The sequence below is a fragment of the Mesoplodon densirostris genome, chromosome 7 (assembly GCF_025265405.1).
Source record: "Mesoplodon densirostris isolate mMesDen1 chromosome 7, mMesDen1 primary haplotype, whole genome shotgun sequence".
Taxonomy (NCBI): Eukaryota; Metazoa; Chordata; class Mammalia; order Artiodactyla; family Ziphiidae; genus Mesoplodon; species Mesoplodon densirostris.
In genome coordinates, this window is record NC_082667.1 from 73,151,138 (window position 1) to 73,176,895 (window position 25,758).

The 25,758-nt window shown below is 56.9% G+C and overlaps 1 protein-coding gene across 1 annotated transcript in view; it reads left to right on the forward strand.

Annotated features, from left to right (window-relative positions):
• KCNC1 (potassium voltage-gated channel subfamily C member 1) overlaps positions 1-25,758 on the forward strand; it is a 42,934-nt gene extending 17,176 nt beyond the window's left edge. The window contains exons 2-4 of the mRNA XM_060104265.1: positions 15,664-16,597; positions 23,526-23,714; positions 25,694-25,758. Coding sequence (XP_059960248.1) covers positions 15,664-16,597; positions 23,526-23,714; positions 25,694-25,758 — 1,188 coding nt within the window. The remainder of the gene's footprint in view (positions 1-15,663; positions 16,598-23,525; positions 23,715-25,693) is intronic.

The following is a 25,758-nucleotide window of genomic DNA, read 5'->3' on the forward strand; positions in this document are numbered from 1 at the left end:
CAAACATTCGGCAGTCAGTGGCCAGGGCCCAGAGCTGCCACCCTGAGCCAGCCTAGCACAGCGGCCCAGCACAGTGAATGGTACCTGGTCCAGCCACAGCCCCTGAGTCCCTGAGCCTGCTCAGGCCACAGGCCCTGTCCTGGCTTGGGCAGACACAGGAGTCATGCAGCCCCAGTCAGAACCCTGGCTGGGCTGTCGGGCAGTCTGGGGCCTCTGGGCTGGCACTAGACAGGGCTCTGTCCGCCCGCCGGAGAAGGGGCTGGAATTCCATCCAGCCCGGGTAGGAAACGGGCTTCAGGACTTGAAGGCACTGTCACTGTTCCCTGCCTTTGAATAGGCCGGCAGCTAAACTGCCTGGGCCGTCTCCTCCCATCGCACCGCCTCAAAAAGAAAGTGACATTTCCTGGTGCTTTTTTAAGCCTGGGCTGGCTGGGCCAGGCCTGGGAGTGGGGTGGGGAGGGGGCGGGCAGCGCTGGGAGTCACACAGCCCGAGTCTCTCCTCACCTTGAGTGATCGCAAGGCGCTGGGAATAGACGTGGCCTCATCTCCTCACCATGTGCCCCAGATTCCAGATTCTGCACTCCAGGGCCCGCGTGCGGGTTTTGAATTCCACATTCCCACGCCAGTTCTGTCCCCTAGGCAGGACTCGGGCTGTGGAATTCCACAACGAGCGCCTTCAGCTGGCAGCCTGCTGGGAGGGGAGGCTATGTCTGGCCCTCTCTGAAAAGGAACTTCGTGCCCTTGTGCCCACTCTCCTCATCCACGTTCACGGCCAGTGGGGATGCAGGTCTCTGTGCCCACTGACGAGAGATGAACATGATTGCGCCTGCTGCCTGTGTAGACATGAGTCTGCTGTCAATGGGTGTACCCACTGCCAGTGTAGACCTGGATCTGCGCTCAGTCACTGCCCATTGCCAGTGTAACACACAACCTCTGTGAGGAAGGAGCCAATGAGAGCACAGCTGAATGATTAGCGACTGCATCTGTGGCCAGGTTAGTCATAGATGCACGGATAGAGATGATCCTTTTCCCAGGGTGGCCACACATCTGCTGTAAGTGTGGCCAGTGCTGGTGTCCACATGGGTCTGAAATCAACAATTGTGTGCGTCGCAGGGTAGAGGCAGATGCGGTATCAGTGAGTCAGTGCTCGTGTGCACTGCCCGTGCAGGTGAGGGAAAGTGGGCATCGGAGGAGGGGTCGCTTCCTAAGGAGGCTGCGGGACTAAACTCTGGTACCCATCGTGTAGGTGGATGGGTTGAGACAAGCAGACACACAGGATGGGCAGCTGTGCTCTTGCTTAGCTGTGCTCCTGGTTCCCGGGGAAGGGGCCCCTCTTCCCCTACTAGTGGGGGTGGGGTATGGCTGAGTGAGAAGGCGGGGCTGGTCCTGGTCCTCAGATCCAGCCACCTCATGGACCTTACATGCTCAGGGCGGAGAGAGACAAACCACAGAGATGAAAATAAGCAAACTGGATGGTGTGACGTGCCAGCGTCGTCCAACTGGATACTTAGAATGGGTGAATGTTACTGTATAGATTGTATATAAAAGGTATCTGTATATTGTATATAAGTTATACCTCCGTAAAGCTGGGGAAAAGTTAGTGTTCAAAGATGGTACGTGCCTAATGGGGGAAAGCAGAGGAAGGAAAATCCAGTTAGTGCGGGGCGCTGGCTGAGATTTTAGAAGGGTCAGAGTGGGACTCGTGAGACGGCGAGGGAATGAGCCATGAGGATGCAGGGAAGGGGGCTCTGGGCAGAGGGGACAGGCGGTGTGAGGGCCCTAAGGCGGGCATGTGTCTGGCGTGTTTAAGGATCATGTTTGAGGAGGCGGTGTGGCTGGAACATGCGAAGGGGGACAGTGATAGGAGAGGAGCTCGGAGGGGAATGGAGGACCTGATCACGCGGGGACCTGCAGGGCGTTGCGAGGACCTTGGCTTTTCCTCTGAGAGAAATGGGGACCCAGGGCAGGGTTTTGAGGAGAGAAATGGCACGATCAGATTTACATTTTGAAAGGATCACCTGGCTGCTGTGTTGAAAACAGTCCCAGAGCACCAGGAATATTGGAAGCCGAGAGACCAGTTAAGATGCTCTTAGCGTAATCTAGGGGGAGCTGATGATGCCTGGGACGGGGTGGTAATAGTGGTGCTGGGAAGTGGTCAGATTCTGGATTTATTTCAGTCTGAGCCAAGAGGATTTCCTTATAATTAACTGTGAGGTGTGACAGAGAGAGCAGTGTCAAGGATGACTCCAGAGTTTTTGGCAAGAATGTCTGGGAGGATAGGGTTGCCATCTCATGTGATGGAGAAAGCTGCCGGCAGTGGAGGTGGTACAGGCGCTCAGTTGACATGCTGAGTTGGAGAGGCAGCTGGTAGACCTCCACCACAGAGACGCAAGGGAACTGGATGCCGGAGTCCTGAGTTCAGGAGAAGTGCTGGGCTGCAGATAAATATTTGGGAGTGTGCAGTCAATGGTGTTTGAATAGGTGATAGTATTTAAACCTTCAGACCGGGTAAATCGATAAGGGAATGAGTATAGATGGAGAAGAGGCCCAAGGACTGCACTCTGGGGCACCCCAAGAGTTAGAGGCTGGGGACAAGATGGTACAGGACATCAAGAAGGAACAGCCAGTGAGGCGGGAGGAAAATCAAGAGACTGGGCTTCCCTGGTGGCGCAGTGGTTGAGAGTCTGCCTGCCAGTGCAGGGGACACGGGTTCGAGCCCTGGTCTGGGAAGATCCCACATGCCGCAGAGCGACTGGGCCCGTGAGCCACAATTACTGAGCCTGCGCGTCTGGAGCCTGTGCTCCGCAACAAGAGAGGCCGCGATAGTGAGAGGCCCGCGCGCGCACCGCGATGAAGAGTGGCCCCCGCTTGCCACAACTAGAGAAAGCCCTCACACAGAAACGAAGACCCAACACAGCCAAAAATAAATAAATAAATTAATTTAAAAAAAAAAAATCAAGAGACTGCAGGGCCCTAGAAAGTGTAACAAAAAGGAGGGAGTGATCAGCTGTCTCAGACGCTGCTGATGGTCAAGGAACATGAGGACCGGGAATTTTTCCCATTCTTTCTGCCTAGAATGCTCTTCCTTGCATCCTGCATTTCCCTAGTGATTTTTACCCATCTTTCCAACCTCTGTACACTTGTCACTTCCTCGTGGGAGCCACTCCAACCCCAAGACTTGTTAAAGGCCCATCGAATGCCGTGTGCATTCCCCTCAAAGCCCTCGTCCCCTCATACAGGTACGTATTTGCTTGTCTGGTTATCTGATAAATGTCAGTCTCCCCTGCTAGGAGCTGTGGCTGTTTTTGCTCATTCTGTACCCAGTGCCCAGCACAGGCCTGGGATAAGGCATACATCTTTGTTGGAGGGAGCACAGGTGGGCAGTTAGCTGTGGTCCCACCTGGGTTGTGTCCACTGCCCTCCCTGATCTCTTCCTCTTGGGGTCATCTTTTTATTCCTCTGCCCCCAACATATATATATATATATATATATATATATATATATATATATATATATACACACACACACACACACACACACACACATGCACACCCTATGGGGAGTCGGGACCCTTGACTCGATGCTAAAACATAAGTGGGCACTGGGGGAAAATTTCCCAGTGGATTCCTAGTGGACACTTCATGGAGCTTGGAGCCTCAGTTTTCTCATCTGCCAAATGGGGGCAATCAAGGCTGTCTGGCTGATGGCTCAGCTGGTGTGTGTGTGTGTGTGTGTGTGGATGGATATGAAAGAGATTTATAAGTGGAAGCCCTGGAGTGTGCTGGTTTTAGAGTCAGAGAGACCTGGTTTCAAATTCTGCTTATCACTTCCGAACTGTGTGGGGTTTGTTTTTTTTTTGCACACGTCTTAACCACTCTGAACCTCAGTTTTCTCATCTGCAAAGTGGAGTTAATGACACTTCCCTTGGGGAGGTTTTTAAAGATAAATGAGATCATGTTTGCAACAGTCGTCATTATTACTTTATAGCAGAGGTCAGTGAGGCTCAACAGAGACAAATATTCCCGCTACTGAGGTGGTTGTGAGCATTGAAAAGGGCAAAGTGTGCCATCCATGTGGCCACGCACAGTGAGCGCTTAACAAAACCAGGCTCTGAAACAGCCGGGGGAGCTGGCGCAAGAAAAGGAGTGTGGACGGAAGCTGGAGGAAGCCTGGTGCACAGGAGGGATGGCTCAGGGTGGGTCCTGAGGCCCATCTGCAGGTGTGGGCAGGGCTGTCAGAGGGAGAAAGGGGAGCAGGTGTGTCCTGGTGACCCCAGAGGGCAGAACTGGGATCACTGGGAGAAAGAGGCAGGGAGGTTGACTTAAACATGAAAGAAATGCATGTCTGGAGTGCTGTCCAAAGACAGAATGTGGCCTCGGGACCTCCCCATCACTGGCGGTCACCAGCAGAGACGTCTGCTCAGGGTTACTCCAGAGGGGATTATTGAACTGCCCCTGTAGGGAGTGCCTTCCTACTCACTTCCTCATCTGGGTGTCTCAGTCGCGTATTTCTTGTTCCAATCTGTAGCACAAAGATGTTTGAGGCCCATGAGATACACATACAACAGAATCCTTAGAAATAAAGAAGAAAATAAAAGAAAAAATAAGACTCGTATAATGAAGAGAAGAAATAGTGATACCCCAAACCCACGTAAAAGATTGGTCTGGAACTGAGCATTAAATTTAACTGAGCTCCCTAGCAGTCAGAGCAAAAGAGGAAATATGAAGGGTTCCATAAGTCATCGTTTACTAATAGAAAAGTAGACAAGCACGTCAGGAAACAGTTGACGCAGTTCGAAGTCCTAAACTAGAAGAGGAATTTCCTGTGGGAATACTGGTATTTCTCCAAGTTTCAGATGCTAATGGGAGAGGGTGTTCACTATCTACTTTCCAGAAGGGACTCTAAGGTCACAGGAGTGGTTGGGAAGTTGGTTCCTGATGGCCCCTCCTGGGACCCTGACACCCAGCCTTCCTGGCCTGTGGGACCGCAGGGGCACGCTGGGACAGCGCAGCCCCACTCTCCTAAGGCACCCAGCCTTTTGGCTGGCTAAAGTCGAAACGAAGCTGGAGCAGGCGTGTCCATCTCACGGGGCACAGCCAAGCCGACTTGCACTGTGGACATCCTGCCTGGCTGCCTAAGGGGCCTGGGGGAGGCCTGGAATGCAGGGCTTTGAAGTAGGACCTATCCTGCCACTGAGGACCTCCGAGACCTTGGGCAAGAATCTTCTCTTCTCTAAACCTCAGACTCGTTGTCTGAAAAGCAGTGGTAACAGCAGAAGTTACCACCCTGGGCTGGTGTGAAGTTTAAATGAGACAATGCACAGACAGCCCAGGAAGCAGGGCTGCTCGAGACCAGGCAGCTGCTGTTATCAGCCTCCCTCTTGTCACTGGAGTTAGGCCGGAAAGCCTGGAGCTCATCGCGTGACCTTGGGTGTCCTTTCCCGTCAAGCCTCATTTCCTCCCAGCCCGAAGGCCGGGGGTCACGTGGAAGACCCCATGGAAGTGGGCATGTTACGTCACCCTTGCCCTGGGCAGCGTGGCCCTCGCCAGCTGGAGGCTGCGGTGCGGGGTCTGGGACACAATCCCACCTTGGGCCGCGGCCCCGGGAAACAGGCTCTGCGGGCTGTGCTGTGGGCTCTCACGAGGCTGTCCTTTGCTCCTGGTTTGCTGTTTGCAGGCAAGTGGTCACAACAGGAGCAGAAAAAATTGGGGGAAAAAACCCTGAAGTTAGACACATTTCTCCCTTAAGCTGTTGCTGCTTCCCCTTGCAGTCACTCTCCCACCCCCAACGATTTGGGTGGAAAAAAACCCAAAATGCTGTGTTTGGGTTTTTGTGGAGGGAAGCCTTGGCCCAGCTCCTGGAATACCAGTGAGCAAAGGAACTGGCAGTCTTGGGGTTTCTTCCTGCCCTAGAATTCCACCCTGGATCTGGGGAAGCCCTAGACACCTGGCCTTTTCCCCCAGGCCCTTCCATAGTGCCTTACTTCCTGGAGTGTGTTACTATTCTTATTATTGTCCACATTTTAAGAATGATGGGATTGAGTCTCCAAAAGGTGACTTGCCCACAGTCATACCGCCAGTGGCAGAGCTGGGATTTGAACTCAGGTCTCTGAAGTCAAGCCCAGGACTCTTCTCCTTCTGCCTTGCCGCCTGCTTCCCAGCCCCTAAATGTGGTCTCAGGCTGATGAGGTCCGTTATGTATCAGAGCTGCTAGGCAGTTGGGTCTTATCTGGCCTCATAGATCCCATGTGCCAGGATGGGGCTGGCGGCATCAGAACGACTGAGGACACAAACTAAAGGTAAATGTCTGGTCCCACCCACACCTCTGGGTGAGGCCAAGGGCTCCGCATGTGCATCTCCACTCCGCGGTGCTCCCCCAGCACACTGGCCTCCGCCCCCTGCCGCCTGCTTCGTGCCCCACCAAACTCTCCCAGGGAGGGCCTCTTACTCCCTGCTTTCCCTTCCACCCTTCCAGGGCGTTGGATTAGGCCCCCGCCACGTTCCCCTTGTTGTTAAATCCAGAGACGTCTCCTCTGACCCTATCCCACTGGGTCCCTCAGGGGCCATCCCTCAGGAAACACCCCTCCCCTTGTCCTCAGGGACCAGGACTGGCCCTCGGAGGGGCAGACTGGTCACCGCGCTGCTCGGCCAGGCCTGCACAGAAGCGTGGGCTCGGCCTCACTCGTGCCACATGGCTGAGCGTGGGCGTGGGGTTGCTCTGTGAAGGACAGTCGTGTTCTTTTGTGACGCAGGGGCATGTCCGCCTCAGTCTCCCGGGTGCCTCCAGCTCAGCGTTTCCGTGACTATAAGATTCTTGGCTTTTTTACGTCTGAGGTGCTCTGATGCGGAAGGTGCTGTTGTGATGGGAGAGGGCCGGGCGGGAGGGCCCACTGAGGCGAGAGGTGGCCAGTTTGTAGGGACGGAAGCAACACATACAAGCACCTCCTGCTTACTTTCTGTGTGTTGTTTCATCCCGTCGTCACAACCGGCCGGGAGGCAGGGAATGTTATTCACCCCTTCCCTGTCCAGGAATGAAGGCTCAGAAAGGGGCGATGTCCAAGGTCACCAGCCGAGGCCCCAAACTCAGGCTGGTCTGACCTCAAGGTCCAGCCATTTCTGCTCCAGCTGCTGCCTCCTTTGACAGACGGACTTGTGCTGCTTTTGACCCAGGATCTAGAAGGCAGGCGGGACCCGGAGAGCAGAGAGGCCTGGGAGCACGTGTTAAATGAGCAAAGGCTCAGAGGCCACGATGATGAAAGCCCAGAACTGACGTTTCAGGAGAACCTGACTCTCACCCCTGCTCCACCCTGCGAGCTCCATGACCTTGGGCGGGAGGCTCTGCCCCCATTTCCCCATTCCGGCCACAAGGGGCGGCTTTTGGGTAAAAAACCTCTGAGGGCCCCTCTGTCTTGCTGCTCTGCGTTTCTAAGGACTGTTTTCCTAAGTCCAAAGTACCGTCGATTCAACTATGCCATGAGCTAAATAACAGCATGTTGGGGATATGAGAAGATATACTATTTTAAGGATGTGTATATTTTATGACATTTTCATTTCCAAAATGTGCATCTTGGAATGAAAGCAACACAGAACCTCTGCCACCTCAAAAGTTGCCAGCCTAGCTGTTGAGGCAGCCCTTTTTGGATATGACCTGGGTCTGGAATCCAGAGAATGAATTCAGTGAAGTCGGTTGTTGTCCTACTGGAAAAGTCTGGGCTCCCTGAGGCCTGGGCATGGCCTTTCCTGACCTTGGCCCCCCACTACCCAGGCTACAGCACCCGGGACTGAGGCGGGTAGTGCAGTAGGATGAGGGGATTCCCATCTGGGCACAGCCCGGCCTCCCTGTGGCCTTCCCTGGGCTGGTGCAGCGGCCTTTAGCCCACCTCCACCCTGTCTACCCTTTTTCTCTCAATCAGAGACAGTTCCAGGGAAGGGGCACCACCCCCCTCGGCTAGTGTGTGAGGGACCATCTCTGGCATGGGCAAGGGTCATGGTCTCAACTCAGAGAACACATGTCCACAGTGCCCAGCCAGACCCTGATTCTCCTAGGAGATGCCCATACACACACGCACACGCACACACACACCCCACCCTATACATGTCCCTATACACACACACACATTACACCCAGGCATGTCCCTGTACACACACACCATCATGCCCCATGCATGTCCTTATACACACACATCACACCCATGCATGTCCTTATACACACACATCACACCCCATGCATGTCCTTATGCACACACACATCACACCCAGGCATATCCTTATACACACACATCACACCTCACACATGTCCTTATACACACACTCATCACACCCATGCATGTCCTTATGCACACACAAACACACTCTACCACCTATATGAACCACATACATCACACACAGTGACCACTTACATGAGCCTCTGGCACATGCCTAGAGTCAGGTGACATAAACAGGTGACACACCTTCACCATGTACACAGCTACTCCACATTTACACGCCACCTCTCCCCTCCCCCACACTCCCCTCCCAGCACACAGACCTTCTACACGGCATGTTCTCTGCACACACTTTCACACACTCCCGCTCACACCCTCCACACCATGGGAAGCACCTCCCACCTGCTGCTTCCTGAGCTGGGTGCCAAAAGGGGACGATTAGTGCGAAGGAATGGGGTGGAGACCCGGATGCTGGACAGAGTGCTCAGGACGAGCCAGGCCTCTGGGGGTTCATGCGGAGGCATTTATTAACAGACCAAAATGGGACTGGACCCCAAAGACCCCTCCTGCCCCCCCATAAGCTCTGATGTGCTCAGCCAGCACAGCCTACTCTGGGCATGCCCAGCCCAAGGAAGTCCAGACGAGTCTAATTCAGTTTCCAAACTCAACTTGACCGACAATTTATTTAGGCCAATTGGCCATCCCTCCTGCTCTGCATCACTGACTCTGCATGGATTAACTCAAACGCTGTACACCCCCGCTGCGCAGACTTAATTAGGCAGAAAAACTGACCTGAAGCCTCTAGGGGCTTGGGGCCTGGACATGAGCCAGGGCTCCCCTGATTAGCCCCATTGCCTACAGCCTCAGCCGGTCTCAGAATCCTCAGAAGGGCCCAAGTCCAGCCCTCAGTGTACCAATGATGAAACTGAGGCCCAGAGAGGGGAGGTGGCCTGCCAAGGTCACGCAGCGAGTGAGCCGCCGGACCAGAATATTGGTCCCTGCACCACATGACAGCCATCGCCTTGCTCCTGGAACTGCAAGAACACAGATCCCCACGGTGAACCCCTGAACAGTTCCAAAAGACAAGCTCAATTTTCTAAAGATGACTGCGGCATAAATAATTTATAATGAAAGTCATAACACATATTGGTCATTTTAATAGATAGTAAATTGCCTTTCTGATTTATAGTTTCAGGGGTGGGGTTATGATAAAAATAACTTGGTGATTTATAAAATATCTTCTTAAGTCAACAGATCGTTAGTAGGTTTGTCTGACTTTACAGCCAACAGTCTCACCACCCCGGTTACCATAGAAATGGGATGCTTCGCTCTGTTGCCATGGCTACCTCTTTCTAGAACACAATTGGTGGGTCTCTCACAGTTTGTGATTCTGAAAAGAAAAAAAAAAAAGAAAGAAAGAAAGAAAGAAAGAAAAGCCAGAACTACCAGTTTGGGTTTATGCTGCATTATCAGGCTATCTTGCCTGCATTGTCTTGAAATTTCACAGGGTGGCCACTGAGGTGTGGCCAGGCTGGGTGACAGTTGGCCCTGGGCTGCTGGGCAAAGCTCCCTTTGTGTCCCCCATTAGACTAGAAGCCCAGGAGGGCTGGCCTCCCAGCTGGCCTGGGTCCTGGGTGTGGGGCGCTGCTGCTGTGGTGGGCTGAAGGAAGGGGATGGGGTGCGGCAGGTAGCAGGAAATCAGGAAGCCAGTGGGTGACAGGCAGGTGTAGAGACGGGAGGTCCAGGAGCTGGCACTGTCTGGGCAAGGAGACAGGTGAGGGCATCAGGGAAGGCTGAGGAGGCTGAGGCGAGATGGGCTGGGGCTGCAGTCCTGTGGGAGAGACAGACACCGAGTCAGTCCCACCCAGCGGGGGCGAGGTGGGCAGGGGAGGGGCCAGCTGTGCAGCAATGCCTGGGGTCTGGGGTGTTTGTAGGAGGTGCGCGGTGTGGTGACCGTCCGTGTACTCCGAGTGCATACGCACAGGCTGCGAGGGGGAGGTATGGGGCTGCGCGCCTCGCGGTACAGCGCCTGGGTGCTCATGCTTGGTGGGCAGTGATATGTTTCAGTATGATCCATGCGTCCCTGTGTCTTCTGTGTATGTGCGGTCATGCACCACAGGGTAGGTACTTAGGTAACAGGTGAGGCGCGTGCTCCGGGTAGCTGTGCATGTCTGTGGGGGACTGTCCTCTGGGTGACTGGGGATTGGAAGGCAGACAGCTCACATGGGGTGCAGGCCCCGGCCCTTGACTGCAGCCCCTACAGTCCTGAGAGTGACAGCCCAGGGTGACTGCAGAAACGGCTTCCAAGGCTTGCTACCTGGGCCTGCCAGGCAGAGGTTCCCTCCCTGTCAGCATCAGCTGATCCCGGAACTCCCCATCCCTGTCCCCGTGCACCCACCCCCTCCCTCTGGCTGAGATCCCTGAACAAACTGTGGTACCAAGAGGTGGGCCAGGGAGCCATGCAGGCTGAGGCATCCAGGGCTGCTGTCGGCATTGCCTCCCTGAGCAGAACGGGGCAGCCTCCCCGCCCCTGGGGCTGCCGTTGCCCCAGGTGCTAGCAAGCCCTGGGCAATGAGGCCCAAGACCATTTCAGGTGTGCCTGGGCTCCAGCCTGTGGATCCAAGTACCCTGGCTCTCTCCCTCACTGGGGACAGACATAACCTGCCCTCAGGAAGTCCAAGCTGTGGGTGCCAACCTCCAAGATGGAGCCACGCACGTATCGTTAGGGCTGGCTCCCCACTGCGCAGAGCTGTGTTGTTAGCCCCCGAGATCTTTGGTACCTCTGGTGGTGGACAGAGCTTAGATTATGGGGCCGGATCCACTTGCGTTCAAGCCTCAGCTTCATCACTAGCCTTAAACCTCGGTTTAGTCCCTGAACCTCTCTGTACTTGGGTTTCCTTTTTGGCGCAATGGGGTACGACCACCTGTCTCACCAGCTCTGTGGGAGGATTAAAGGCGCACAGTAGGTCCTCAGCCCTGACAGCTTCTCCTCTCTCCTTCCTGGCTCAGCTTCCCTGAGGATGGACAGGAGGGCGCTGGGGACTCACCTGGCTGTGGGCTCTTGCTTTGGCTTTGATGCGCTGGGGCTGACCTGCTAGTCGCTAGGCTTAGGAGATTGTGGCAGTCTGAGCAAGCCAGGGGCACCTTCCTCCACAGCCCTCCTAAGGGCCCACTTGGACCCGGATGTTGCTGGGGCCCTGCCTGTGGCCAAGGACCAGGTGTACGGGCCGCAGAGTCCAGGAAGGCACCCAGGAGGCCCAGGCAGGGTAGGAGGCCTGGCTACCACCTCCCCGGCTCCCCTGGGGAAGAAGTCCTGGTGTCTGGCTCTAGGCCTGGCTGCTGCTGCCCACCCCCCGGCCCCACTCCTTGGTCACTGGGGCCCAGAGAGGAAAGAATCTAGACGGGATGGCCATTGCTGGCTGAGAACCAAGGATTTTGTCTACCCTAATTTTAGAAGACCTGACCTCTTTCTGGGCCTCAGTTTTCCCATCAGTACTTGCTCCTGTGAGAGGAGCAAATGGGACGAGAGCTCTGAGGGCCTTTGGGGGCACCTGGGAGGGAGGGAGAAGGCTCCGGGGACATCAGTGCCCTCTCTGAGCCGTTCCCGTGAGACTCCGCAAGCACTAACGAGTACGAGTCGGAGACAGGCTCACTGCCTCCCTGGAGGGGGATTTAGACATTCCTTGTTGGGGGGGGGGTCCCTGCATTTGCTGCCTCCTAAAGGCCCCAGCTGCCAAGAGGAAGTCTCACCGGGAAAGGTGTCCGGGAGAAGGGCTACTTAGTGGGGCACGGATGGGTTTTTCCACACGGAGGTCGGCAGGAACACCCTGGAGGCAGGAACAGCAGTGCAAAGACATGGAGATGGTTGGGGGGGGGGGCGGTCACATATAGCAGACAGCTGCATGAGGCAAGAATGTTGGGTGCAGCAGGGAGGGGACCCTGGGAAGTCGATGAGGCCAGGGCACAGGGAGCCTCATGTGCCAGGCTGAGGAGTCAGGGTTTTTCTCTGTGGGCAGCATGGCCAGGTGGCGGGCAGAGAGCTGGAATTCCAACGGTTACCCCCTCTGGTAGCTGGGTGGAGGCTGTACTGTACTGGGCGTGGCCGAGATTGAAGCCTACCGCATGCTGGCTTTGATGGCAGTGGCCCCATTGAGAGAGAGTCCCACATGAGTCGAGGGGACAGAGGAGGATAGCTGTGGGATGGTTGGGGAAGCGGATGCCGTGGCTGATGGGGCAGGGGGCGGGGCAGTGCCTCCTGCCTTCCACCACTGGCCAGGATCAGGAGCCCAGGGGTGCAGCGGACCCTGCCTCTTGGCATCCCTTAGACACTCACAGTGTGTGTCTTCCTCCCCTCTCTCAAAAAGGCCAGGGGAGCAATGTGACCCGCCCCTTGGGAACCTGGGCTGTGAATTCCAAGCTCTAAGATGGGGCCCTCCAGAGGGAATGTAGGGCCAAGTACCCAGCATTCGGGGATGTGTTCTTAGCTCCAAGGGCTTTGACAACTGGTGATGGAAAGAGCTCTGGAGCCGGATCAACCTGGGTCAGAGCTGGTGGCCTCTTCCAGTTGCTTCCACTTTGCTCTCCTGATCTACCTCTGTGGTGTCCCGGGTCAGCACTATCTGGATCCTTAAAGAGCTGTTTCTGGAGTCAGAAGACCTGGCTTAAGTCCCTGCCTCACCTTGTCCAAACCCCACCTGCATCACAGGGCTGAGGGGACTCACCTTTTCAGTCCACTGCATTGTACTTGTCTCTCTCTGTGTGTGTCCTTTACCTTCAGCTGTGCAGGGCCTCCCTGGGGGTTGGGCTGAGGTCTTGTTCCACTCTATGCTGGGCATAACCTGGTGCCTGGTGAAGAATGGAAGGAAGGGGCCTCCCTGGTGGCGCAAGTGGTTGAGAGTCCGCCTGCCGATGCAGGGGATACGGGTTCGTGCCCCGGTCTGGGAGGATCCCATATGCCGCGGAGCGGCTGGGCCCGTGAGCCATGGCCGCTGAGCCTGTGCGTCCGGAGCCTGCGCGTCCGGAGCCTGTGCTCCGCAACGGGGGAGGCCACAACAGTGAGAGGCCCGCATACCGCAAAAAAAAAAAAAAAAAAAAAAGAATGGAAGGAAGAAAGGATGGATGGATGGATGGATGGATGGATGGATGGATGGGCCAGTAGATGGATGGGTAGGTGGAAAGAAGGAAGGAAGGAAGGAAGGAAAGAAAAAAAAGGAAAAAAGAAGAGAAGGAGGAAGGGATGAATGAATGCATGATGCATGGAAGAGAGGGAGAGGAGGGAGGGAGGAACAAAGAAAGGAAGGAATAGAGGGAGGGAGGAAAGAAGGATGAATGGATGTGTGGATAAAAAGGAGGGAGAGAGGATAGAAGGAAGGAAAGATGAGTGGATGGAAGGGAGGGAGAAAGGAAGGAAGGAAGAAAGGGAAGAAGGATGGATGGATGGATGGAAGGATGCATAGGGGTCACACTTGATAGCAGGCTAGGACAAAGGTTCTGAAAACTGCACGATGCTCTAAGCCAGCAGGAGTATTAGCATGCCACAATGAGTGGCTTGGGCAGACCACTTCCTGTTTCTGGGCCCCAGACTTCCCATCTGTAGCATGTAGTGTCTTGGACCAGATAATCTCTAAAGGCTGCTCTTACTCTGACATTCTAAAATGCTGACTTTGTCTCTTCCCCTTTTCTCTCCCCTTCCCCCAACCCGAAATGTGTCTTGGAAGGTCTACGTAGGTCTTGGTTTCTGGATCTGTGCCAGGTTGGATGCCAGGTCCCGTGGCCACGGTCAGCCCAGACAGGGCCACCACCAGGTGGGGAGGTGTATCAGTACAAACTAAAGAACTTGCTAGAAGCAGCACGGCTGCCTCTTGTGGCAGATGCAGGGGGGGCCTTGGCACTCCTTGAAGCTTTCTGTGGAGGCCGCTCTGGAGAATGAACTGGCCACGCCCATCCTAGACTATAGCCCAGAGCTGCCTCCAGGGAGAGGGCCCTGCACTGGACATGGTCTGTCTTGACAGGCTGGGCGAAGGGGGGCCCAGAGGAGAGGGGAGCAGTGGGAACATGACCAGCTGGGCCCCCGGAGGAGAACCCCTGGCCAGGGGTTAGTGTTCCAGGGACCCCGACTGGAGGCTGTAAGAAGCGCCCTTGCCTGGAATTCAGTCTGAGCAGGAGGGTTTGAAACTCAGCTGCTTGACTCTCTTTCCTTGGGTACCCATGTCTGCTGGGGGCCAGAGAAGCCCAGGGGGTCATCAGCTGGGGCCACCAAACCAAACCAAACCTTTCTCAAGGGGCTCAGGGCCAGAGCAGGTGGTTCTGGACAGGCTGGGTTATCCTGGCCATTTCCTTCTCACCGGGGAGGGGGTCTGAAAGGAGCAAGCGCCCACATATGTTTGGAAAGCCTAGCGCCCCAGCAGCTTCTTCTTTCCTCCCACCCACGTCACTACCCTGGGGCTGGCAGGCAGCAGTAGGAGAGAAGCAGACCCTGTGGTTTATGGTGCCTGTGAGGACCCCTAACCTGTAACACACCATCTCTGACAAATGACCACTTAGCCTCTATTTCAATAGCTCCAAGGTGGAGAACTCACTTCCAAGATGGTGGTGTGAGTTCCTGGGATGATAGAGAAAAGTGGGTAAAAGAGATGTCCGAGGCCCTGGGGCAGATATATCTTTTGCAATTCCACATAGGATAGAACATGAAGAGACCGCATGAATGAGGTACAGATCCATGAAAAAGAGAGTCAATAGACTAGCGTAGGGACAAAAGAAAGATGGGAGATGTGGCCTCTGAGGGACCTGCCTCCACCATAGCTCCCCCTTCTCCTTTCTTTGCCAACCCCTGCCTCCGCCACCTAGGTCACTTTTATTAGTCGGGGTCAGGGAGAGCTAAATGCTTTAATAAATCACCTCCAGATCACAGTGTCTTAAGACAGTAGAAGTTTATTTCCCACCCATGTATTTAGTGGCTGTCTTTCTTTTCAGGGACCCAGGCTGCTTCCTTCTGGTGGCCCTGCTGGCTTCCTAGGGCTTCAGCATTTGACTGGAAGCTGGGGGAAGAAAGAAGGCATGGAAGGTTGAGCAGGAAGGTTTTGTGAGCCAGGCCCGGCCTTAGTACACACCCTCACCCTTTTGTGCGCTGTCCACTGGCCTGAGCGCAGTCACGGGACCCCACCCAGCCCCGAGGGAGGCTGGGAGATATGGTCTAGCTGTGCATCCAGGAGGAAAGGCAAGGCATTTGTGAAAACAGAGCAATCTCTGCCACAACCTCTTAACCCCCGGGCCTCCTAACCCCATGCTCCGTGCTCTGAAGAGGGAAAGGTGGCCTGTCAGCCTGGCCTATGTGAGGAGGGGCATCCTGCAGGCATCTTCCGCAGCCCAGCCCCTGACTGGACCCAGCCCAGAGGCACCCCGGGTCTCTTTGCTCTGGGGGGAGGGCCTCCCCTCTGACACTGTGTGTTTCTCCTCCACAGTATGTGGCCTTTGCCTCCCTCTTCTTCATCCTGGTCTCCATCACCACCTTCTGCCTGGAGACCCACGAGCGCTTCAACCCCATCGTGAACAAGACAGAGATCGAGAACGTTCGGAACGGCACGCAAGTGCGCTACTACCGGGAAGCGGAGACGGAGGCCTTCCTCACCTACATCGAGGGCGTCTGCGTGGTCTGGTTCACCTTCGAGTTCCTCATGCGTGTGGTCTTCTGCCCCAACAAGGTGGAGTTCATCAAGAACTCGCTCAACATCATTGACTTTGTGGCCATCCTGCCCTTCTACCTGGAGGTGGGCCTGAGCGGCCTGTCCTCTAAGGCAGCCAAGGACGTGCTGGGCTTCCTGCGTGTCGTCCGCTTCGTGCGTATCCTGCGCATCTTCAAGCTGACCCGCCACTTCGTGGGCCTGCGCGTCCTGGGCCACACTCTCCGCGCCAGCACCAATGAGTTCTTACTGCTCATCATCTTCCTGGCTCTGGGCGTCCTGATTTTCGCCACCATGATCTACTATGCCGAGAGGATAGGGGCGCAGCCCAATGACCCCAGTGCCAGTGAGCACACCCACTTTAAGAACATCCCCATTGGCTTCTGGTGGGCCGTGGTCACCATGACGACGCTGGGCTACGGAGACATGTACCCGCAGACGTGGTCCGGCATGTTGGTGGGAGCGCTGTGTGCGCTGGCGGGTGTGCTGACCATCGCCATGCCCGTGCCCGTCATTGTGAACAATTTCGGGATGTATTACTCCTTAGCCATGGCTAAGCAGAAACTACCAAAGAAAAAAAAGAAGCATATTCCGCGGCCACCGCAGCTGGGATCTCCCAATTATTGTAAATCTGTCGTAAACTCTCCACACCACAGTACTCAGAGTGACACATGCCCGCTGGCCCAGGAAGAAATTTTAGAAATTAACAGAGCAGGTAGGAAACCTCTTAGAGGCATGTCGATCTGACCTTTCACCTCCGCCCCCTGTAGCGATGATTCCAGATTCAGTCAGACTGCTTCCTTAGTTCCATGGGTGACCCTGGACCCTGCGCTCAATCTCGAGGTGTGGAGTCTGGGGGCCCAGGGAGATGCTGGGCAGCCGAATTCACGAGGCAAGAGCCTGCTAGAACCTCACTGGTGGCCCCCGGTAAGGAGGTTAACATGCTGGTCTCGTGGGGTTCTGAAGAGATGACATGGCCCGCGAGGTTGCTGAGGACTCTCTTGGCAGGAGCCCCGGGGGCACTGCTGCTTGGTGGGCAGGAGTGGAGCATGAGTCGCTGACTCAGGCCACTGACCCAGTGTCGGGGCAGGGCGGGGGCGGGTGTGATTCGGAAATGCCAGACAGCTGCTGATTCGGTCTTTACACGGCTCCCTTCAGGCTGTGCGTGTGGTACAGATGGTGCATGGGATCTGGCGGGAAGGTCCCTGCAAAGGCAGCAGCAAGGATTCTCACCCCCACCAGAGCCTGTCTCCATAGCTGAGTAGCGTTCCTGCTCTGATGCCGGCTGCCTAGCTCCAGGCGCGTCCTGGGAGACGCCTCTTGCCCTCCGTACGTAACAAGCTTACTTACCCCACAGCATGCGGAACCAACTCATCTTCCACCACCACTCTAGAGTTTAGCGTTTATCTTTAGGAACCTGTTGGAGTGACTCTAGCTTTCACGTTGTCTGTTTGGGTTGATGGTCAAGTGGGAGTTTCCGGTGGCCTTCTGATGGGAGCGGCTGGTGAGCGAAGGACTAGAGGGGGCCACCACCCGGCAGCTTAGATGAAAGCGCTACAGACCAGCAAACAACCTCCCACCCAGAGTTCTCCCCGTTTCCGGCGGTAGGGACTGCAGCAGCAATACACGACATCCCAACCAGTGTACAACCACTTTCCCGTGAATTCAGTGGGGGTCAGGGAGGGGGGAGGGGGGCCATGAAACAATACTAGTCACCGTGGGATATATTCTAATATTCCATGGCTAGTGGTTCGTTATGGGACTATCTCAGTTTTATGAGAACCTGCACATAGCACATAAAGTTGATCATGGGGCTCTGGTCCGAAGATATAAAGCCCATAGTCTACCTCTACCCATGGAATACCATCGACTTATTCTGTGGACACAGGGATTTGAAGGCAATGAACGACCCTGAAAAGAATGACCACACTGAGCTAAGATGGCGTGCCGGGGCGAGGAAGGCTGAGTCAGTGATAGGTGGCGTTTAGTCTACAGAAGACACCCCTGTGCCCAGGGCAGGCAGGGGGGGCTGTAGGCTAGCTCAGCCCTAGAGGAGCAAGTGCCCCCTGGCCTGGGTGGCCTCCCCCAGTGGGTGATTGACCCTTTCTTCCCCAATGGCCCCCACCCCCATCCTACTCCTGATCTGGCTTCATCCCACAGCTATGCTGCCCAGAGCAGTACCCCCAAGGCCCACTTCTCTGTCCATGGGAACTTGCCAGCCCCTTCACCTGGCCCCATACCCCTCCCCACTCCCTGGGATTACTGTAGGCACCTGAGAGGAACGTGGCTAGTGTTCTGGGCTGGGCCAGGGACTGGGCAGGGGTCTCAGAGGCTGGAACAGGGGGACCTGGCGGGGCGGGAGGGCTGGACTCCCCAGCCAAGGTGTGGCTCCTGCTTAGCAAGCCAGGCATGGGCCATGGAAAGCTCCTGCCCCACCCCACTGCTTTGGATTAGCTAGCCCTTCTGTTTGACCTCAGGAGCCGCCATCATGGCAAGGAAAATTCCTGGGGCCCTAGGGGAGGGTCTGGGCGGGCCTAGCCCCCCAGCTTCACTCCAGGCCCCAGCAGGAAGAGCTCGGCCTGAGTGGCATCACCATGGCGCTCCTTGGACCTCTTTCACATCCTCCCAACGCTGAATCTTTCAGGATCGGTGCCTCAAATATGGGTGCCCCAGGCCCACCTGTCAAGGATCCCTCATTCACTCCAGTCAGGCACAAATTCTTCAGTACTCCCAGACAATGCCAGTATTCTCCATGTGCTGAGGGCGTGCATGCACGCACACACGTACATACACGCACACACACCTACACGTGCATGCACGTGCACACACACGCGGAGTGCAGATGTGTGTGTGCTAGCAGGTACACCAGCTAGTCACAGGACACAAGCCCTCTTGCCATGCTGCAGCAGGCCTGTAAAGCCTGTGCACTCCTGTTGGAGGCCCTGGGCCCCATAGCCATGGCAGCCCGGCTCCTGGGAACCTCCTCGCTGCAGCCCCAGGTCTCAGGGATCCAGAGTGTCCTGGCTTGCACGGGTCTCTATGGCTGAGGAGGTACTTGGGTCTCTTCCGAGCTTGCCCTCTGGAGCCCAGATGCCCAACTCCACCTACCTTTCTCCCTCCCATCCTCAAACTCTGCCCCGCCCCCTTTCCAAGTTCTCACGCTCCTGAGGGTGCTGTCTTGAGATCCCAGACCCCTCTGAGCCTCATACCTCACCAGAACACTCCTCCCTCTGAAAGCTGGTGTGTGAGACCCAGGTTATCTATCACCAAGAGGGTGTGTGGTCTTTAGGGGGTGTCTCCTCATCCCGGCACCCCTGAGTCCCTTCCCATTTGCCTCCTTTCCTGCTTACAGCTATGGTCCTAGATGGGCGTGGGGTTTCGGTGAGTCAGTGAGTGAGTGTGGGGGAGGCCAGAGGTGAGGAAGGCAAGTGGAGGGGAGACTGGACCCTACAGGAGTGGAGAGGTGAGATGCAGCCCCCCGGGCCTTTCCAATCTCATTCCACACCCAAGGGCAGTCAAGTGGCCTCAGCGAGGGCTGGGCTTCTCCAATTCCACTTTTAGAACCTGGGTTGGGGCCAAGTGCAGCGTGCTGGGCTCTGAGGGCACCCCCTACCTCCAGGGCTAGACCCCTGGGACTCAGGCACGCCATCCCAGTCGTGTCAGCAGCACCCTCCCCCCACCTCCATCTCTTGGTCTCTCCTGAAACCTCAGGTCTGTGTGTCTGTGAGGGATGATCTGGTCTCCTCTGTACCATGGCTGGCATGGCGTCAGTGTTCGGGGGATTCGTCTTGGCAGGGGTTGTAGGGCCTCACGGGGGGATGCCAGGAGGGCGCCCCTATGGTCAGGGACTGCCTGGGACTGACAGCCCAGGAGAAGCTGCTCCACTCCCAGAAGGGGGGTCCCTCCCCCCTTCGTCGGGGGCCCAGACCACCTGCTCTGGGCAGTTCGGAGTGCTCCCTCTGTCCTGCCATGTGCATTCACATGTGTCTCGTCCATCCCTGCTCCTGTGATGTGGGTTGGTCCTCTGGGGTGCTGCGTCTGGGGCTGCAGGGTCCCCCCATAGGTGAGCAGGGAGGGGGCTGGCACGGGGGATGGCTGGTGGCCAGACCCCCCTTCCTGCCCATGAGCACGTAGAGCAGCAGTGAGGTCCCGAAAAGCCCCTGCCTGGGCCCCCTGGGAGCCACCACTGCAGCCTCTGGGTTCTGCCCTGAGCTGCCGAGTCCAAAGCGCCCCTGGCCCCAGCCCTCCACCCCTCCCCTCCTGGGCCAGGAGGGGTGTAGCCCCCAGGGCAGGGGAGGTGGCGGGGATTGGGACAACAGTGACCAGGAAGGGTGTGGGCAGGGCCCCTCCAAGCGGGCTGACCGAGTTTCTGCTCAGAGGCAGGGCCAGGGTGGGCAGCGGGAGCCCTGAGTGGGGTCGGTGTGGCCCCCAGGCGGGCGAAGGGGGAAGGAGCGGAGAAATGAGGGGCTCTGAGGGCCAGGCCTGGGTGTTCTTTTCTGTGTTGTTCACATGCTCTCTCTTTCTCTCTCTCCACTAATCATGTTTCTCTCTCTCTCTCCTCGTTTTGTTGCATGACTTGTGCCGGTTCTCGTGACTGTACTCTGCTCGTGTCTCTCACAGACTGTCCCCAGTTAGCCTGGGACTTTTTCCCTGAGCCCCAGGCTGGGCAGCCCCCTCGGGGCTAAACCCGAGGAAATTCCCAGCCACCCCTCCCGCCCCGCCCCAGCCCTGCGTGCGCCCCCGGCGCGCCCGCTGCTGGTGTGAACAGTAAGTACCTCGGCGGTGCCTGGAGACCAGGGCACAGAAGCCAGCGTGCTGGCTCAGGGCCGGACATCGGGTTCTCCTTGCTCCAAAGTTTAAAAAAAAATGACCCTCTCGCGGACGCTCATCTCTCTCAGCCCATTTCAAAGCCTGGAAACCATCTTCGTGAGACGCTGCCCACGCTGCCATTTCATCATCACAGGCCCTCGGGTCTAGTGGGGGCCGAGGGGCCCTGGGCCAGGGGAGGCAGGGCTCCCAGCCTCCTGGGGAGCCGCTGGGAGCCGAGGGACCTGGTGGCCATCTCATCTAAAGGACGGGGTGGGGGCAGGCAGGGGGGTGGGGAGTCTTGGGCGGGCTAGCACCTCTGGCCTTTTCCATGGCTTTCCCAGGTTTGTAGAGCTGGCCCCCCTTGGGTGGTCTCTCTTCCAGCCCCCCTCTGGCGTTGGGAAGGGAGCATGTTCCCAGTTCCTGAGAGCTCACCAAACTGGAGATTAGCCAGCAGCCCAGGGAGGCCGGCTCCTGCACAGAGAGGGACATAAACACTGCCCCCACCAACAGCCCCCAGGCTCAGCCCCTTCTCATAGGCCATGGTTGGGAGAAGAAGCAGGCTCCAGGGAGGGAAGGGTGTCCAGTTCACATCCACCCAGGGATCCCTTATGACTGCCCCCTGGCCGGACCCCTGCAGGAAACCAGCCTCAACTCTGGGTCCTCTAAATGCTGTGGGAGCTGGCTGCTCCAGGGGCACAGTGCTGGGGGGCAGAGTCAGATGAGGGGTCTCAGGCTCCACCACCTACCTCTGACCCACCCCTGGGTAAGCCCTGCAGGCTATAGACACCTCCACTGACAGACGATGGCCAGCAGAGAGACAGCAAGTCCTGGCTCCCCTCCCAGACGGAGACGCTGCCTGGTAGGACTCGCTGTTTTCCCCTTGAGGAAACTGTGTGCAGGGTACTGTGGGCCCCAACCTCTGCCCTCTCATCTACAACCTCCTCCCTTAAACTTCCCTGCCCTCTCTCCGGAGACCCTTGGGAGGGAAGACGGGACCAGCCAGACTGAGAGGCAGAACCGGGCTTGTCTGTGCGCACATGTGTGTGCCCTCAGACACACCCCAAGTGCTAGGCAGCCCCCAGACCCCAGAGAGGCCCCAGCCCCAGTCACGTGGTATCAGAGTTACCTTGGTAACTGGCCTTTCTCGTTCAGAGTAAATTGGGGAGTGAAGCCCCTGGGATTTGTCAAGAAACGCACTGTACGTGAAATGCTTTGCCATCTTGTACGACAGACTTTTTTTTAAGTTCCAAAATTATGATGGGATTTTTTTTTTTTTTTTGGATTTGCTTTACGAATAAACCTGATTGGTCCATTTCTCTTTTGACTGCCTGCCTCTTTGTAGTGACATATGTACACGGGCCGTGATCCCGCCCGCGGGCACGCTGAGTGTGTGCACACGGAGAAGGATCACTTCTGCGTGTAGTTACATGATGTGAACAGGGTCATGGAAGAGGGTCAAATCGGGTGGAGACTGTCTCCAGCTTTTTGCCCCTCTTTAGTCTTTCAGAGGGCCTCCCCGTGTGGTCACGCCCCGTGGGGTCTGTCTTCCCTTGAGGCTGTCATCTTAGAGGAAGTATTTGAGGAAACCACAGTGCCCACCCTGGGGACCGAGTCGGCGCCACCTTGGCCAGGAAGAGTCTGCTTTGAGGGCAGAGAGCGTGGGGCAGGCTCAGTCCCCGAGAGTGATGGGCGGGGACGGAGGCCGACGGAGCTACCTCGGCCAGCTCCAGAGGCTATCACGGCGCTGCTCCTGGACTTGGGGGAGGGAGAGCTCCCTGCTCTGGCCACGCTTCGCCCTCACCAAATGCGCCCCAAACTTCCTCCCAGGTTCCTTCTCAGGCTACCGCAGAGGCCAAGACTCGTCTCTCCCACCCGAGTCCATCAGCCACTGTTGTCTTTACACATCCATTTGCTCTGCTTTGCGGGGGATGCTGCCGAGAGGAGACAGAGGAATGGGAGCCCCTCCCAAATCCTGGCCGCTGTCACTGCCTCATGCCTACATTCCTGTTGCGCCTGTGCAAGCTGACGAGGACTGCTTGGGGCAGAGCGGGGTGGAAGACACTGGCTTGGTCTGTGTGGTGATCAGAGTGGACTGAGTGACCAGCTTAAGTCTGTGTGGGGATGGAGCAGTTGAGTGGTCATACTGGGTCTGCATGGGGGACCAGGAGACTGTGTGACCAGGCCTAGTCCGTATGGGGGATGGAGCATACAGCGTAACCAGATTGGGTCCATATGGGGGGACTGAGTGACCAGATAGGGTGTGGAGGGGGACAGCGTGAAGCGAGTGACCAGAGGGGATCCAAATGGGGCCTGGTGTAGAGCCGATCGATGGGGTCTGGATGGGGCCAGAGATGCCTGAGCAGCCAGCTTGGATGTGGATGGGAAGCAGCAGGGCCCTGGTTGGCAGCAGAGGGGTCAGAAAAGGCTGCCTCTCCGAAGAGGAGTGTTTCTGCGTGTCTGTCTGTCTTCTCCCTGAGCTCTGTGTCTGGCCCTCTACCCATGACTGCATCCGCACCATCCTGTCTCATCGGCCCCGCCTTGGACCTGGGGCCCGGCCCCCAGCACTGCGCTTGCTGGGCCCATCACCAACTCATCTTTTTGCAAACTTTGAGCAAACCCAGGAACCCTCCTCCCCAGCACTGTGGGCAGCCCAAGGGCTGCCTGAATGAGCCGGGGACCCCCAGCCTTGTGCCTCCCTCCACGGCCTGCGCGCTTCTCCATCCTCAGTTACGGGCTGCCCTTTGCCGATGCCCTACTTCTGGCCTGTCCCCCTCCCCCCTCCCCCCACTAAACAGTTTTCAGTGTCTCAATAGCTTCTGCTTATATGTTTGAAGATTCCAAACTGAATGGGGAGGTGGCGAAGGCCGCGCTGGCGAACGAAGACTGCCCCCACATAGACCAGGCCCTCACTCCCGATGAGGGCCTGCCCTTTACGCGCTCGGGCACCCGCGAGAGATACGGACCCTGCTTCCTCTTATCAACCGGGGAGTACGCGTGCCCACCTGGTGGAGGAGTGAGAAAGGGTATGTAGAGGAGGCTGCCTGGCACCCCTGCAGATGGGTGGGCGGGGCGGCGGGCAAGGGGCCCTGAGGGGCAGGCAGGCACACTGAGGGGGGCAAGGAGCCCCAGGGTCGGCCCCCGGAGGTCTGAGTCCCAATGTTGCAAGTGGGATGGCCGGCTGGCCGAGAGAACCGGAGGTCCAGGCAGCTAGCTGTGGGTTGGAATTGAGCTGAGGGGTAGGAAGGGACTTGGGGACAGGCTGGACAACTACAGCCCCCAAGGCAGAGGGGTACCCGGGGATGTGGGAGGAGCCTCAACTCCCCCAGGCTGATCTGGCAGTTGGCAGGTCAGACCCCAAAAGCAAAGTGATCTCCCCTGTCCCTTGGTTGAGGAGGGCGACGGGGTGGGCCTGGTCTGACCAGGACCCTGTGGGCTTAGCCAACCAAGATCCATGTTCTGAAAGTGGCATCCTTTAAAGAGAATCCACAGACCAGTGGGTGGGGAGGCATGAAGAGAAAGGTAGCTTCAGGGCTTGGAGGTGAGGCCAGTGTCCTTGCAGAGGTAAGGTATGTGCCAGTCAGAATACTGCTAGTGGCAGATAGAGAACTTGCCAAGAGAAGGTGGTTACGGAGGACTCTGTGCAACCCCTTCTGTCCCCAGCGCCCGTCAGCCATGGCCCTGGGTGTGGTCAGCGCCCCCTTGTGGTTGGTGAAGGCTGAGCCCCGTGGCGGTCTCTGCTCAAAGTCTCCTTGGATCGGACCCTTATCTTAGGCTGACCCCCTGGGGAAAAGGCTTCCACTAGAGCTTGAGCATGGGCTGCGGAGAGGCTTGGGGTGGGGGCCCAGCGCACCTTAGCTCCAGGCTCCAGGCATTGGCCAGGGCCTGGAAGGCAGAGGAAGCCATCCTCGGCACAGTGGACTGGCTGGGCGGCTCATGCATGTTGGGAAGCAGCTCAAAGGCTCACATGGGGTGCATGCTGACCGGGGTGAGCAGGCTGGGCCAGATAGTTGGTTTTTTAGAGCAACAGTTGGGGTAACCGGTGGCCATTCACAACTGCTCCAGTATTTGAAATGGTTCAACAATATGCAAGGAGAAAGCATAGAACTCAAAATAAAGGGCAAACCCAGAAGAGGAGAGGCAGCCCACAGGGAGACGGGGGAAGTCCTTCTGGTCACTGGTGCTTAGTGTGCTCACCTGATCCAGGCTGGTCCCTGCTTCCTTGCCCGGCCTGGAGGTCCCTTGGACCCCAGTGTGGCATACCACCTCCCGCATGGTGCTGCATGGCAGGGGGGCTGCTGGCCCCGGGGGCGGGCCCCATCCTTGGCCTTCCATGGATAGGCCTGATGCTCCCCTTCACAACTGGCTTTTTCCCAAGTGGAGGCTCTAGAAAGCCAGGAACTGGGCAGCCCAGGGGGTTTCAGGGGATGGCAGGTAGACCATTCCCAGTGGCTGTGCTCTGCCTGGTAAGGTCTCGTAGGCTGCCTGTCTCCTTCATCTTGAATGTTGGATCAATCTGTGTGGCCTAAAAGAGCAGACAGGAGAGTCTCTTTACCGGGCTTCTAGAAGCCCAGGCTGTGTGGGACAGAAGCAGCCTGTAGTGGCCAGGGAGTCCAGTGGCAACCACTGTCCACAGGTGGTACCCACTCCGCAGTCCCACAGAGGCATCGAGGGTGAAGTGCCCCCACCGGCATCCACCCGGCCCCGCTCTTATGGAGTCATGACAGCCGCCGAGGACTTGCTTTTCTCAGGATGATTCCAGGCCGTAAGCCACGTGCAGGGTAGAGAAGAGTTAGGAGCTTAACCCGTTCCCCCAGGAGGGAGAGAAAGAGGCGTGCTAGGCTGGCTCACTGCATGGGAGAACCAAGCCAGCTGGAGAAGAATCTGCCTGCCTCTGCATGCGGCTGTTCTGTCTGTCCTCCTCCTTCCGTAAAAACTAAGTACCAAGCGGGATGGGAAAGCCAAGAAGAGAAGCTCAAGTGTTAATTGTATTCTTTACATACAGATCTTTGCAAAGAAAGCCCTGTCATTGCTAAGTATATGCCGACAGAGGCTGTGAGAGTGACTTGA